Source organism: Macaca nemestrina, chromosome 9 (assembly GCF_043159975.1).
Source record: "Macaca nemestrina isolate mMacNem1 chromosome 9, mMacNem.hap1, whole genome shotgun sequence".
Lineage (NCBI taxonomy): Eukaryota > Metazoa > Chordata > Mammalia > Primates > Cercopithecidae > Macaca > Macaca nemestrina.
This window is the reverse complement of record NC_092133.1, coordinates 70439775-70455457: the sequence shown is the minus strand read 5'-3', so window position 1 is coordinate 70455457 and position 15683 is coordinate 70439775. Positions and strand designations below refer to the sequence as shown.

The 15683-nt window shown below is 38.7% G+C and overlaps 2 protein-coding genes across 4 annotated transcripts in view; one reads left to right on the top strand and one right to left on the bottom strand.

The window, feature by feature from the left end:
- Positions 1–12079, top strand: part of LOC105466005 (adaptor related protein complex 3 subunit mu 1) — a 76078-nt gene extending 63999 nt beyond the window's left edge. The window contains exons 11-12 of one of the 2 annotated variants that reach the window (XR_977910.2): positions 10471–10528; positions 11062–12079. The gene's annotated coding sequence lies outside the window, so the exon portion shown is untranslated. Of the gene's footprint in view, positions 1–1369; positions 1547–10470; positions 10529–11061 lie in introns of those variants that run through there. The other variant, XR_977912.2, reaches the window with a different exon arrangement.
- LOC105466004 (vinculin) overlaps positions 1–15683 on the bottom strand; it is a 125929-nt gene that overhangs the window by 31904 nt on the left and 78342 nt on the right. For both annotated transcript variants that reach the window (XM_011714733.2, XM_011714735.3), the window contains exons 5-8: positions 15336–15458; positions 13282–13442; positions 5648–5738; positions 4665–4812 (exon numbers count right to left, since the gene is read on the bottom strand). In XM_011714733.2, coding sequence (XP_011713035.1) covers positions 4665–4812; positions 5648–5738; positions 13282–13442; positions 15336–15458 — 523 coding nt within the window. The remainder of the gene's footprint in view (positions 1–4664; positions 4813–5647; positions 5739–13281; positions 13443–15335; positions 15459–15683) is intronic.

Below are 15683 nucleotides of genomic sequence, written 5' to 3'. Positions count from 1 at the left end.
ATCCATAAATATATAAATACCGAAACTAGCTAATATTGAGCACATGTTGATAGGAAACCACTGTTTCCCACCAAGTTCCTAAAGAACTGATTTCACTATTTTCCTCTCTCAGAAATGATACGCTATTCCTACCAAAAATGATATGAGTTCATGGAAACTTGTTTCTCTATTTACTTTCCCTATTTCTTTGTTTTGCCCTCATTTTACGATCCAGATTATTTTAATCCAAGCAGCCTGGTAATCCCAATGACAGGGGCGGTAACTTTACCATTTGGTAGAATGGCATGGCTGATTATCCTAATCAGAACTTCTAATTTTAGGATAAACTCCAAAATACCTTTGCTTCCCTTCATAATAGTATTGATCTGTCATTCATCTATCTGGCCTCTGTGGGTTTTTTTTTTTTTTTTTTTTTTTTGGCTTTTTTTTTGTTTGTTTATTTGTTTGTTTGTTTTTTGAGACAAAGTCTCACTGTTGTCCAGGCTGGAATGAAGTGGCGCAATCTTGGGAGGCAGTGGTTGCAATGAGCCAAGACGGTAATTCTCCTACCTCAGCCTCCCAAGTAGTTCAAGTAATTCTCCTGCCTCGGCCTCCCTAGTAGCTGAGATTACAGGCGTGTGCCACCATACCTGGCTAATTTTTGTATTTTTAGTAGAGACAGGGTTTCACAATGCTGGCCAAGTTGGTCTTGAACTCCCAACTTCAAGAGATCCACCTGCTTCAGCCTCCCAAAGTGCTGGGATTACAGGTGTGAGCCACTGTGCCCAGTCTATCTAGCCTCTTTTTAAAATTCTTCTGTTTTTCATCTATACCAAAACTTGAGGTAATGAATTCATTCATTTACTGCTCGGTATATAAAAGGTATATATACACCTTTTCCTTGAAGTTGAGGCCTTCCTTTTATGTGGCAGAAGAGGGAAGACTTTTAGGAAACATAGTCTTTAGGATTTAATTTGCTTTTTTTCTTCAAATCTACTACTTCATGATGAGAGATCTTTTTGGTAAGAGTCCAGCTGTATATTACAAAGTAATAACTTCTCTGAGGCTGGAAATGCAGAAATTCCAATTGTGAAAAAGTAAAACTATTTATGGGCTACACAGTTTTTTCATTCAAAATAGAAAGTTTTTATTGAGTCCTATGGGGGTAAAAATATATACTAGCAACCTAGAAACCTGTGTGACTTAACAGAATATCAAAAAGAAATTCTTACTATATTTCAGCCACTAAAATATTAAATAGCTGGGTACACTTAAGAAAGGACTACAGGGAGATAACTTTCTAATCTTTCATCAGGAAAGGATACTGCAGGCTCCACTGTGAAGCAGGCCCATAGTTACCCTTCACTGTTCTAGCCTTTTCTCTTTACAGATTAACGGTGGAACCCCTACAATAGCTACCTCATTCTCCTGCTCATACTCATCTTTCTCTACACACATACAACTGTGTATTTGAGAATTCCAAGTGAAAACTGGCGACCACACTGGGAAAAGGCTGCAGACAAAAGACACAAAAGTGAGAAATCAGAAGAGCCAAGAATCCTGTCAAACTGCACTGGCGTTTCTCTGAATGAGAACAAAACTTCTTTTTGTCTTTTTGCTAAGTTCTTGCCATGCTCATGACAGAGGAGACTGCTTCTCAGCAGGAGAAAAGATTCACTGAATTCAATGAGATCACATTTATTTAAGCTGTTTCTTTCCCCTTCAACATAGAGACTCAACCTGAAATACCTGGAGCTTCCAGGGCTACAGGGAATCCATGAACCTCTAGAAATTATATATAACATTGTATGGGCATGTTTATATACATCTTTTTAGGTTAAGGATGAATGTTTTCATCAGATGATAGAAGTGATCTTGGTCCAAAAAAGGTTAAGAACCACTCCTTTAAGATCTGCATTCTTGGCCAGGCACAGTGGCTCACACCCGTAATCCCAGCACTTTGGGAGGCTGAGGTAGGTGGGTCACTTGAGGTCAGGAGTTCAAGACCAGCCTGACCAACATGGTGAAACCACGTCTCTACTAAAATACAAAAATTAGCCGGAGTTCAAGACCAGCCTGACCAACATGGTGAAACCATGTCTCTACTAAAATACAAAAATTAGGCAGGCATGGTGGCACATGCCTGTAATCCCAGGTACTCAGGAGGCTGAGGCAGCAGAATCGCTTGAATCCAGGAGGCAGAAGTTGCAGTGAGCTGAGATCGTGCCATTGCACTCCAGCCTGGGCAACAAGAGCGAAACTCCATCTCAAAGAAATAAAATAAAATAAAATAAAAATAAATAAGATCTGCACTTATGCCTATTGCACTAATATTGGAGACCAGGTATAACAGTGCACTGCATGTAGAGGAGTGTTTCTGGGCCCTGTTTGTATGCAGACCTTGTGTATCCCAATTATCTCATGATGTTTCATGAGTGTCTCATCCTTTTCCAAGTTTTTGTAATGTCCATACCATAAAATTATATAAAAATGAGGATCTTTTAGAACTTCATTATCACTATGGATGAGTTCATTTGTATGAATTCCAAACAAATTTATATTATATTGAGTTTTCTCAATAGCAAACTATGTGTATTTAATTTATGGGGAGAAAAGCTCTAAAGGCCAAGGCTTTAGGAGGGTAAAAGGAAGGTAAATAATTATGAAACCAAATAAATAATCATGAAAAGGAAACTCAAAAAAGCCCAGAAATTACCAACTTAGAGGATAACCGAGTTAAATGATGTTTTTATGAGGTGAAATAATTCCAGTGTTTTCACTCTATGTTTCTTTCTCCCCACCCTTCGTAAAATGTATTTACCCAAGCCAGACTTCACCACTGCCCCTTATTTTTCATAAGCCTATGGCTAGAAAATTAAAAACTAGATTTGTGTTTCAGTTTCAATTATGGAACAAGTTTCAACTTTGTTATTAGGCATTTGTATATTTTAAAAGCTCAAGCCAGGAGTGATGGCTCACGCCTTTAATCTCAACACTTTGGGAGGATCACTTGAGGCCAGGAGTTTGAGACCACAAAACATAGCAAGACCTTATCTCTACAAAATATTTAAAAACTAGCCAAGCATAGTGGCATATGCCTATAGTTCTGTCTACTCAGGAGGCTGAAGAAGGAATATTGCTTCAGCCCAGGAGTTCAAAGTTACAGTGAACTATGATCATACCACTGCACTTCAGCCTGGGTGACAGAGCAAGACTATGTCATTAAAAATTAAAAATTTGGCCGGGCATGGTGGCTCACACCTATAATCCCAGCACTTTGGGAGGCCGAGGCGGGCAGATCACCTAAAGCCAGAAGTTCAAGACCAGCCTGACCAACATGGAGAAACCCCGTCTCTACTAAAAATGCAAACTTAGTCGGGCATGGTGGTGCATTCCTGAAATCCCAGCTACTCAGGAGGCTGAGGCAGGAGAATCGCTTGAACCCAGGAGGCGAAGGTTGCAGTGAGCCAAGATCGCACCATTGCACTCCAGCCTGGGCAACAAGAGCAAAACTCTCATATCAAAAAAATAAAAAATAAAAATAAAAAATTTGGCAGGTCATGGTGGCTCATGCCTGTAATCCCAACACTTCTGGAAGCCAAAGCAGGTGGATCACCTGAGAATTTCAGACCAGCCTGGCCAACACGGTAAAACCCTGTCTCTACTAAAATTACAAAAAATTAGTTGGGTGTGGCAGCACATGCCTGTGATCCCAGCTACTTGGGAGGTTAAGGCAGGAGAATTGCTTGAGCCTGGGAGGCAGGGGTTGCAGTGAGCCGAGATCGTACCACTGCACACCAGCCTGGGTGACAGAGTGAGACTCTATCTCAAAATAAATAAATAAATAAATAAATAAATAAATAATTTAAAACATGTTTTAAATAAAGTCAGGCCAGGCATGCTGGCTCACACCTGTAATCCCAGCACTTTGGGAGGCCGAGGCGAATGGATCACCTGAGGCCAGGAGTTCAAGACCAGCCTGGCCAACCTGGCAAAACCCCATCTCTACTAAAAATACAAAAATTAGCCAGGCGTGACTGGGCACGGTGGCTCACTCCTGTAATCCCAGCACTTTGGGAGGCCGAGACAGGCAGATCACAAGGTCAGGAGTTCAAGACCAGCCTGGCCAAGATGGTGAAACCCCGTCTCTACTAAAAATACAAAAATTAGCTGGGCATGGTGGCGGGCATCTGTAATCCCAGCTACTCAGGAGGCTGAGGCAGCGAACTGCTTGAACCATGGAGTCAGAGGTTGCAGTCACCCAAGATCCTGCCACTGCACTCCAGCCTGAAGACAGAGTGAGACTGTCTCAAACAAACAAACAAAATTATCCGGGTGTGATGGCAGGCGCCTATAATCCCAGCTACCTGGGAGGCTAAGGCAGGAGAATCTCTTGAACCTGGGAGGTGGAGGTTGCAGTGAGCCAAGAGCACACCACCGCACTCCAGTCTGGGTGACAGTGAGACTCTATCTCAAAAAATAATAAATAAATAAATAAATAAATAAATAAATAAAGTCAGCAAAGGGAAAGATCACCTCCATCTCAAAAGAATTTAATAGACTATATTGTCTCTGTTATTTACTAGCCAAATAAATAACTCAAAACTGGCAGAGGCTTGTTTTCTGAATCACCCTGTTAGGAATGAGTTACCCACTACTGCTCTGTAAGGACAGAGGAACTTTACCTGGCACGGAGGTCAGCCACTTGATCAGTCATCTGCCCTAGCATTTTGCAAGTTCCCAGAATCTCCCTGCGTTCTTTGCCTGCACAGAGTTCACCAACTTTTCCAGCTTCATCTAAGATCTGTCTGATGGCCTGCTCACCAGCATCCCCTAAAATAAACAGATATTCAATATCTACACTGTTGACACATTCATTATTTAGAGAGGATACTTTACAAGTCATTTCATTCACCAAGGAATGGATGATTTTAAACAAGAGGAGTGAATAGAAGGCAACATATCTGATAGCTAACAGCCAAGCAGTGCCCTTAAACCATAGGGGGAGGTTTCAACCACAGACACTGCGAAAAAAGATACTTGGACCCATATCTATTTGGAGATACTAAGTAGCTTGTGGTAAGAATATGGATGATGAAAACAGACTCTAACAATTTAATAGTATTTAGGACCTCCAACCTTCTTTAGGTTTTTCACATTCATTCAAATATTAATCTAAAACAGAATAAATATTGTATTAGAAAATCAATAAAGCCTAGTGCAATAACCTATTTGGGTCTTATCTTTATACAGTCAACTTCACTTCCCAATTCTCATTGGCATCATGATTTGATCTGCTTAATTAAGTAGTCTATTGAGATAAATGGAAGTCTGCTCAATGGGAACTGGAAGAGAAGAACCTTTATTGAAAATAATTACCTTTTGGATTCAGGGAAGGGGAGGACGAATAATTTTGCAAAGAATGCCCAGCTCAGTGTGACTTACTCCTCCATGATTAGAGGTGATCGAATCTATTTCCTTCATCCTTTTAAGGCCTACTACTTGTTTCAGTTACTCAAAACTATCAGATAATGGGGTATTCCCCATAATGTTACAGTAGTTCTCTCAGATGATGAGATTATGGGAGAATTTCTTTCTTTCTTTCTTTCATTTGCTTGGTTTTTAGCTTATCATTGTATCTATCAGAAAAGCAGAACTAAAGGGTTACCTGGGAAGGCACTAGGGTCATGGAGCCAATCTTTGGCCTGGTTCAGTTTGGAGTCTATGGAGGCCAATGCTCTCTTCATGGCTTCAGTGTCCTTTTGGAAAGAAATCCTACAATTACTTTCTTTGCAAAAGTTGAGATACCATGATACAAAGTAAGACAGAGAAGAAGTTACAGCATTAACATACATAGCTAAGGTAGTCAGTCCTACAAAGGCCTTAAAAATATTGTCACCACACCACAATTCTCATTTCTGTCAAAATGCAGCATCTTGCATGCAAATCTTCAGTTAATTCTACTCTGTTGCTAAACAGAGTAGAATTGGGTTCCCTATTGCTAAAACTGTGAAAACTGGTAAAATTGCTCAAGCCAGAATATGTTTAATGTCTTCAGCAGGAAAAAGCCCTGTTGTCACATGCCTCATTATCAGCCTTTCCACTAGTCAACATTCATCTACTGCAGCCTTGCCAAAGCCCCTCCCACTTCAGGGAAGCCTCATTAGTATGTGGTGCCACAAATCACAGTTCTTTTACATCTTGTTTTGAAATGCACACGCTGGATGATGTTTCACTATATTCAATTAACCTGAAAAACTTGGAATTACTGGTTGGAAGAAACAATTGAAAATGTTAATCTAGCAATTTAATTATAATTCCACAAATAAACCCCTCAAAGTAATATAATTTAAAAGTGTTTTCTGACCTTCCCTGCTATTCCTCATTCTTAGTTCCCTTACCATCCCTCACCTGGAAGAAGATGCAGGATAGAATAAATGGGTCTCAGCTTATTGTTTACAACCAGGATTCATGAGGACTATCAGGAAACTAGCATAAAATCTCCCAGGATACACCAGGAGAAGCTGAAACAACAGACTAATCACTTTAAATATATATAAGTATTTCAGTAAATGTTTTAAAATACATAAAAACACAGAGAACGGTATAACACCAGCCATCTCTTAAGTCTCTATTTAGCATCTTCAAAGACCATCTATCTTCCTTTTTGCTGTAGGAAACTGACTCTTACAGAGTTAAGCGATCAAAGCACAAAGTTAACCTCTAAAATTCTAGACAATGTTCTAGCTTCAGTTTCCAATCCTGCACAACTGGGGTTCTTAAAAGTGTTGCACCACTAGTTTTCCACACGGGGGCACCAGGAGCACCCCCACTTCCAATTCAAAAAAGACCCAGCACTATCACAAATAAGCATTGGCAGCACCCATAGTTAGGCTCAAGGTCCACAACTGTTCCAAAGCACCTATTCAAAAGATAGATCTCTCAACTGTAGGAATCCCTCCTTCCCCTTCTAAACAGACACAGATTATTCTCCTGTTGAATCCTTAGCTATTTGAGGCTCTAAATAGCAAATTCTCAGCTATAGCAATGAAAAAGAAGTGAACTAAATTACCGAAAAAATTGAAAATAAAATATTTTTATTATCAAGTTATATGTAACTATAGTAGCTGTCAATAAAAGGCACAGTCATAAGAAGATTCATTTCAAAATCCACTTGTAATTAGAAGAAGATATGTGGTATTTTTTAAGTGCTTTGATTCTCAAATGGCTTGAATATCAGCAAATCTCTCCTATCATGTCTTACATTAATTTGTACAGAAAACCTTGCCTTCAAAATTAATGCAAAGGTCAGCTTTAGCTTAATTCCAAATTAGCAAGACCTGAATCAATAACTTTCTAAAAGAATCTGAGGCCAGGCAACTCCTAACCTCAGAGAACTGGGTAGCCTTCAGGATCTAACACAGGTTATCTAGGCATAGGTTTTCTTTTAATCACAAACTCTTACTTAGGAAGTGTGTGCACATCCTGGAGAAAATTATGTCAGTGTAAAAATATTTCACTTAAAACCTGTTAAACCATTTTCCTAACACACTTTTATTTTCAGTGAGAAAAGCAATAGGTATTTATTACATTTCAAAAATCTAAATTCAAAGGGAAACGAAGGTCAAAAATTTTTATGTCTACTCTAGCATTAAAGGCTACTAGTTTGGAAACTAAATTCAACTGACATGCATTGAATGTAATATGCCTTCCCTGCATGTTAGGTTCTGTTTTAGCTACTTTCCCCCTCCTTACCTCACTGAATCTCAAATTTAAATGTCATTTAAATAATACTATAAATTAAGTTTGTGGGAACTCACTCCTACAAACCTAATTTGATGTCAGGTTTGTTGACTCCAAACCTCATTGCTTATCAAATGAAACAAGATCTTTTTTTTTCTTTTACCAAGGAGAGTTGCTAAAGATTCTACTAATCTCCTACAATAGTCAGCAAATCTCTGCCTTGTCAGTTTTGACTTTGGTTAATAGTGCAGAGAAAATAAGCTCCAGAAATCAAATTCATAATCTACAGTAACAAAAATGACTGCTTTTATTCTCCAATGCCCAAAAATGATTTGAAACACAATGGAAAAAAATGGTTTTTGTCTATTCAGCATCCTCAAAAATCATTTCTTTTTTTCTCCTCAATAAAGCTCTAATGTCCAGTACTGCAAGGAAAGAATGTAATTCTCAGGAAGTGAGTAATTTACTGCTCAGTGGAAGGTGTGACACCATCAAGAAGTTAACATGAAGAGATGTTCATTTTCCCCTAAAAGAAACCAATAGCCAATTTTGAATGAAGCGGCATTTAATAACTGGGACTTTCAATAAGTTACCAAAGTTTTTAACAGCATTAATTTTAGACAATTTTGGAGATTTAAAACAATAACTGAAAGAGCCATCTTAAATTCTTTCTGGAACACAGTAGGTTATAAGTAATCATTTTATTTTAGTCATATCTAGTAAAAACAAATGTGTTTAAGGTAATTTTTTTCCTCCTAAGACTTTCACATATATTTCTTTTGAAAGGCAGTCTTTATGATAGAATTGACAGAATTCTGTCATAAGCATATAAGTATACAAACAATGAATATGACATAAACAAATTCGCTGGACAACTAGGACAGAAGTCAATTTGGGGATATATGTATAAAGGGTGAAAATAATCGTAACCCTTGTGGTCGGCCATGCTATGTACCACAAAGCATTTTGCTAAACCTTGTCATGTAGGTCTGTAAATATCCACAGTATAATTCAGATATGAAATAGAGGAGAGAAAAACTGCACCTTCATTTGAGTATTCTTCTCTATAAAAACTCAACTTTGGGAAAAAGAAAAGTCTCTACCAATTTCTTATCTGTTTTTGCTTTGTTTTTCAGGGGGGTTGTGGGTGTTGAAAGAGTGAAGTATAAAGAGACCAGGTCTAGTCATGTGGCTTCGGGGACAGCTGGCCTGAATCTATCTGGGTACTCCCCTCCATGTTATTCTCCTTCTTACCATAAAATTCTTATGAATTTATGTTTTAAATGGAAAAAATACAGTGCCTTGGCACTCTTCCCTACATATCAAAAGATGGAACGACAACCTAAACCATTTGTACATGCTTTCCTAGGAACTGAAACACTGCTAAAATTAAATAGTTTAGGCCTCAGAACACCTGTGAATAATAATGACCTCCTTCTATGAACAGTCAAGAGAAACTTCAGTTTAAAAAGTGAAGTCCTGCAATCCTAAGCTCTTGAAAATTTTAAATATGGGGAATAAGGACCCCTCTCCATGACTGCCCACCATACTCTCCCTTCTCCCTCCACTAACATCTCCCTTCCCACTCCATCCCCTTTCTGACCTCATTTCCACCCACAAGTCAATGTTTTAAACCAGATGTTTCTGGTTTAAGATGTTTCTGGAAAGTATAGGTTGGGCAGTAGAACAAAATCTTACAAACTACATTTAAACAAAAGAAAGCTGTCTGGTCCTGAGACTTCATGCAAGTTACCTTCTCTGGGTCTCAATTCCTCATCTCTAAGAATACCTTCCCGGCTCTAAAAATCTATGCTGCCTATGACTGCACGATCAGATGTACCAACCAAAGATAACTGAGATCAGAAGGGAAACATCAATTTATTTTGGGATTTTCTCCTCATGGGAGCAGGGAGATAAAATATCATAAATGCCTGAATTAACTATTTATCTCAAGCTCTTAGAGATATTTCATTCTATTAGCTGCTAAAAACAAAACACTAGAACACTTGCTCATAGAAAGCCCACAAATGACCTCTTTATTTTTTTATTTTTATTTTTTTAACAAATCAACTCTTAAATCCCAATGGTCTGCAAGTAAGGGGTAGTATTACGCGATCACAAGTTCTAACCAACATTTCCTGCCTTTGTTAAGTTTGGTATCTTCTGTATAAGGGATCTGAATCAGTCACTGCTTTTACCCACCACCAGCCCAGGACCACAGTGGGGAGAAACCCACCACAGGAACTAATTCTGAATAATAGAATTTAATGATTCAAGGTGCAAAGCTGCGGGAGTGCCTATGTAGGGTTCAAAGTCTTAGCAGCGAAAATTTTTTTTTAATTTTTTATCTCACTTCCTCTTAATTCTCAGCATGCATCAAGATACAAGTAATATAAATACCAAAAAAATTAAATGTAGAGCACTAAATTTACAAAGGGTAGAATCAGAATTGTGTTTAACTCAAATTCTTTTAATAAATAATGTATTCTCAGAAAAAATGCTAATTTGATTTTTAATGATCACTATAAAATGATTGTTGATTTAAGAAAAGGAAACTTTTTACTTTTAAAATAAGTGAAGTGTTTAAAGTCAAAGTTACTTTTAAATTTGTAAATGTGCAATTTGAATATAGGTATAAAAGGTAAAATAATCAGTTATTGCATTGCCTCTTTAAAATCTTAACTTATTTGGCAAGACGCACTTTTACCAAGAATTTTTTCCACTTACTTTCTTCCCCCACTTTTCTAGAGGAATCATCACTTTCCAGAAGAATACTGCACCAATGGGGAGGCATGAAACAAGTATGGTAAGACAAAGTTAATTATTTATTGGTAGGTGCGAGAAGAGGTGAAAGACACTGTATGCATTAAACAGAATGGGAACCCAGCCGTCACAGTCAGACAGAAGGTCTGATTAATTCACTGCTTACAGTGGAGCAGTGAAAGATGCATAATGCTACAAAACTGAAAAAGAGTCAAAATCCTAATTACCAATTTCTATTTTCAGGGTAAATTTTTTTTTTATTTTTGTAACCAATAGAAATGATGACTTTTAGAGGGTGAGGAAAGGTAGAGTAGATGGGAACCAGGTTAGGAGGAAGACTTATCAAGTACATCTTTTTGCAGCACTTTGATTTTTGAACCACATAAATGTATAACAAAAGCAAAATTAGGTTAAAAATAAACCTCTTTTTTTTTATTCTGATGTCATTAGGTTAAAAAATAAGCATCTCTTGTTCATTCTGATGGTCAGTAGATTAAAAAATAAACATCTCTTGTTCATTCTGATGTCATCATGTACTTGAGTTGAGCTAATTTAATTTACCTTCTTTCATTTCAGATGAAGTTAGTTTTGTAGCATCCTAACAAATTGGTTTTCCTCAGCATAAAACTAGGACCAGCTACAAGACTGTGCATGGTGAGGACCGGGTCTATTTCCCTTGTATCCCCAAGTGCCTAATCCTGGCCCTGAAAAACTCAACTGCCTACATTTTTTTAATGAAAGAAGCAGCTCTTGATGGTACTTGCACAAAATAAAGCTCAATAACATGTATTCACTAAATGATGGATAGCTTTTCCGTTCTGAAAATAGAGAAACATTAAGGTTAAAATGCCTGTTCCTCCTTATTACTTTTTCTCAGTTGCTAGAAGCAAAAGAAAGAGAATAAGCAAAGAGCTTGTGTTAGGGGAACATGAGGTCATGGAGAACTACAGCTAATTCAGTTTGGACAGCAGAACATGCAGTGAGCCATGGAATGAAGTTAGGAAGACCTTTAGACACACTTCACTTCTGTTTTCCTTTGGATTTTGAAGGCTAGGATTATTATGAAGGACAGGTGCCTCATCTAAGCTCTCTGGCCTACCCTTTTTCATTATGGCTTAAAACCTCAACGATGCATCTCCAAAAGCAAAATTTCAGAGCCCGCAAGGAAAACTGGTGGGAGAGGCAGATACAGAGATAGCATCAGCTGGAAGTCTCCTTTCCCACCAGCAGGGTCCACAGGTAACTCATTCACCCAGCCACCTGGGGAATCCTGCTCCTCAAATGAAGACCAGGCCAAAAAAGATCCCAGGAGCCTACTCAAAGAAATGAAAGTACCCACCAAATATAGGCAGCCTGATAGCCCATAGTAATGTCTTTCCTTTAGCTTTCCCCAAAGAAATCACTCAATATGAGCCAGAGTCAGTCTCCCCAGCACTGCCTAGAGTCCCATATTAAATCACATTCTGACGCACATTCAAGCACAGTGTTACACACAGAATAAGGCACGGCACACAGCACAAGAAAACCTCACAGACATGCTTTTTCTCTTTTTAAGCGAAAAAGAAACTAGAGGGCAAGAGAAAGCTTACCTTCTAAACGTGAGAAAAAGAATAAAACAAAAGAACAAAAAAAGATGCATAAAGAAGTCATAACAGGGAAGTGAAAGTTGTCAACTATGCAAAAGCAAAATTAAATAAAATATCAGAGTTAAAATGATTTTACCACATAGATTTACAATACAGTCTTAGAATCTATTCAAGAACTTCATATCAATGAGAAAATGTCTCTGTGAATCCATAGTTAAAATAAGTTTATTTACTCTATATAATTAAATTAGCTTTCTGGGCAACAAGAGAGAGGGCTGGTGATTTCAGGCCCCAGCTTTTACATTTCCTTATAGAGGTCCTGGAGAACCTACTGCTGTACTGAGCACCCAATGGAAGTCATACTACAAAATCCCTTCTTTAGTTGACTACCAGCCTTCTGGGTGGCCCTGGAGACACTGGGGTCACACATGGGAAAGCTAGATCTTGGGGACATTGTGTTCCCCCCACTGCCTACACATCTTGGGCTCCTACAAGGAAAGTATAAACCTAAGTATCTCTGTTCCCCTAGACTGGAAAGCTTAGTTGACAGTCATTAAACAGGGAGCAGCAGACCAGAGCAGCAGCAGCAACACAAAACCACTGCTGACGAGCTCTAGAAGGAATCTGCTAGCCCCTCTGGGGTCCTAAAAGAGATTCCCGACAAAGGGTGAAGGGATCCCTCAAACTAACTGAGCAATGTGAAGACTAATAAAATTAAACCTTCCTTGGGAAAAATGGAATGATCAAGGGACATATTTAGAAATGCCAAGAGTTTCCTCTAGATTTCTCTGGATCAAAGATTGGTTAAAGAACAGTTTTCCATAAAGTTCAGAATTACTGACATATCTGTATCTTATTTAGTCAGCTGGGAACAACCACCCATATACAAGGCAGAGCTCCCATCCACAGGAATATACTCTTCCACCAGTCCAGCCAATGAGACTCCAGCCTGATGGAAAAGCTATAAATCTCAGCCTTAAACCAGTATTTACCCCACATGCCTATTTACTTGTTCTACCTTAGAACAAAGGAAATTAGCAAAGATAGCAAGTAACCTATGAAACAAAAATGAAGAAGAAATTACTTTCACAATATCTGAGTACTCTTATGCTACAAAAATTACAAGATAAAGTATGAGACAGGTGCCAATCAAAACCCACAGTGGGGTAGAGTTAGGGATTTTGCTTATTTCTCCACTAAGAACACTTACCTTGCTGGCCCAGGCATCTTCATCCCAAGAGGTGAGTTGTAACACACGAATTATCTCATTAATTTCAGCACTCATTTTTTCTACAGTAAAATTGCGATTTTTTAAAGCTTCCTCTATGCCTTGGTTTTTTGAGTTTTTAGTTGTCACAAAAATCTTCATAGCTGTAAAAATAAAAGATCAGAAACTAGGCTTGGAATTTAATCTTGTTGTATAACAATATTCACAAAAGATGTTCTACACTTTGGATGTTTTCGGCTTTTAAGGTCCTAAAGTGAATATACAAAACAAACACTACAAGTCTGACAATAAAGTTCCAACATTAGCAACCTTTATTGTAAAAATAAAAAAGAGAAAGAAAACTCAAGGTACAAAGACACCATCACAACATGATTAAGTAACTAATTTAACCTGCATATGCTGATGACCTACAATCACAAAATATCTAATATCTTTCTAAATCAGTTATCATCCTGGTCCTCACCCTGGCTCCATCCACTACAAACCTAATGGGACAATATGAAAACTGTCAGTAATACTCTGAATGGCATATCCTGCTGCCCCTGATCCCAGCAAAAGATCCCAAAATGTCAAGTTTATCATCCAAGATTTTTCTCAACATGTAGCTTGGACTTGCTAACCCCCAAACATAAAGAAGAAAAAAAACATGTCTGGGCGTGGTGGCTCACACCTGTAATCCCACCCCTTTTGGCGTGATCTTGGCTCACTGCAACCTCCGCCTCCTGGGTTCGAGCAATTCTCCTGCCTCAATCTCCTGAGTAGCTGGGATTATAGGCATCCACCACCATTCCTGACTAATTTTTGTTTTGTTTTGTTTTGTTTTTAGTAGAGACAGGGTTTTGCCATGCTGGCTAGGCTGGTCTTGAACTCCTGACCTCAGGTGATCCACCCGCCTCAGCCTCCCAAAGTGCTGAGATTACAGGAGTGAGCCGCCGCACCTGGCCTCCTGAACTCTTACACTTATGTCCTTTTTTAGCTACCACCCGAAACACCAAAGCAGGTAGTTGGAAGTCACAATGACATGAGTCACTATATTTTTATAATAAAATTGCCTTCTGAGAATTAACTAATTAACCCACAACTTGACTAAGATAATTCATATAAACCATGAGATGTCTGGCATATACTAGACACTCAATAAGTGCAACTCCCTTTTGCTAGTCGAGACAGCAGCCACCATGTTTGCATTTCAGGGTGCTGCCCAATGGGAAGGTGGTCCCAGCTGGTGACTAAAGAACTGATCTACTCACAATGTAAAGAATAGTTAAATATCTTTTAGGAAAAACTGTATTAATACACACTAAAAAGGGCTCTGAGTTCATGTCTTTATCATATGGTGCTCTATAATATCCATTCCAGCTCCTAATTATTTTTCTATAACACAAATAAAGGTGTGAAAATTTAATATCCCAGACTAGAGTTTATAGAGGAGAGTCCACCTCCCAGGAAAGGGGCTTGTTAGAGCTTTAGGAGAACAGAATTAGGCCACAGGAAGGCAATTTCAAACAAAGAACAGGAGAAGGACAGTGTTAGAGAAGAAGACTGGTTCTCAGCCAATCAGCTACAGCCATCATGTGATAACCAATCAATCAGGCCTCATTTTTACCTAGGCTGAAGGATATGCAGTGAAGCCACAAAAGAAAATGAATCTCATGCCAGGAGCCATAGCTCACGCCTGTAATCCCAGCACTTTGGGAGGCCGAGGCAGGCAGATCACGAGGTCAAGAGATCAAGACCATCCTGGCTAACATGGTGAAACCCTGTCTCTACTGAAAATACAAAAATTAGCTAGGTGTGGTGGTGCACACCTATATCCCAGCTACTAGGGAGGCTGAGGCAGCAGAATCGCTTGAACCCAGGAGGCAGAGGTTGCAGTGAGCTGAGATAGCACCTCTACACTCCAGCCTGGCAACAGAGTGAGACTTCGTCTCAAAAAATAACTAAATAAATAAATAAATAAAAGAAAATGAACCTCAGAGTTTAGAACACACTAACATTTTTTTCCCCATATATAATAATGTACAGGCAGGAAGTACCTGAAATGAGAACTGGCAGCAACTCTTTCACAGTGTTCATTGAGTTCACCAACATCACTCGGTGCTCCTGGTGAGTCAGCTCCTGCTGTCTCTCGTCAATCATCTTGGCCATCTTAGTCATTCCTGGGGCACAAAGAAGAAACTGTGCAGGGTGAGTAGTGAAACAATCCAGGGTCTGGCTTTCCCAGCCAGACCACTCTAAATCCATTATGAAATACTATGAAAATTCAAACCGATTGCTCACTTATTTAAACAACAGACACCATCACTGAACTCTAATATTTATGCAACATTACTCTTTTCAACGAAAGTAATGTATGAAATATAAACCCTAAATGTGATCAACAT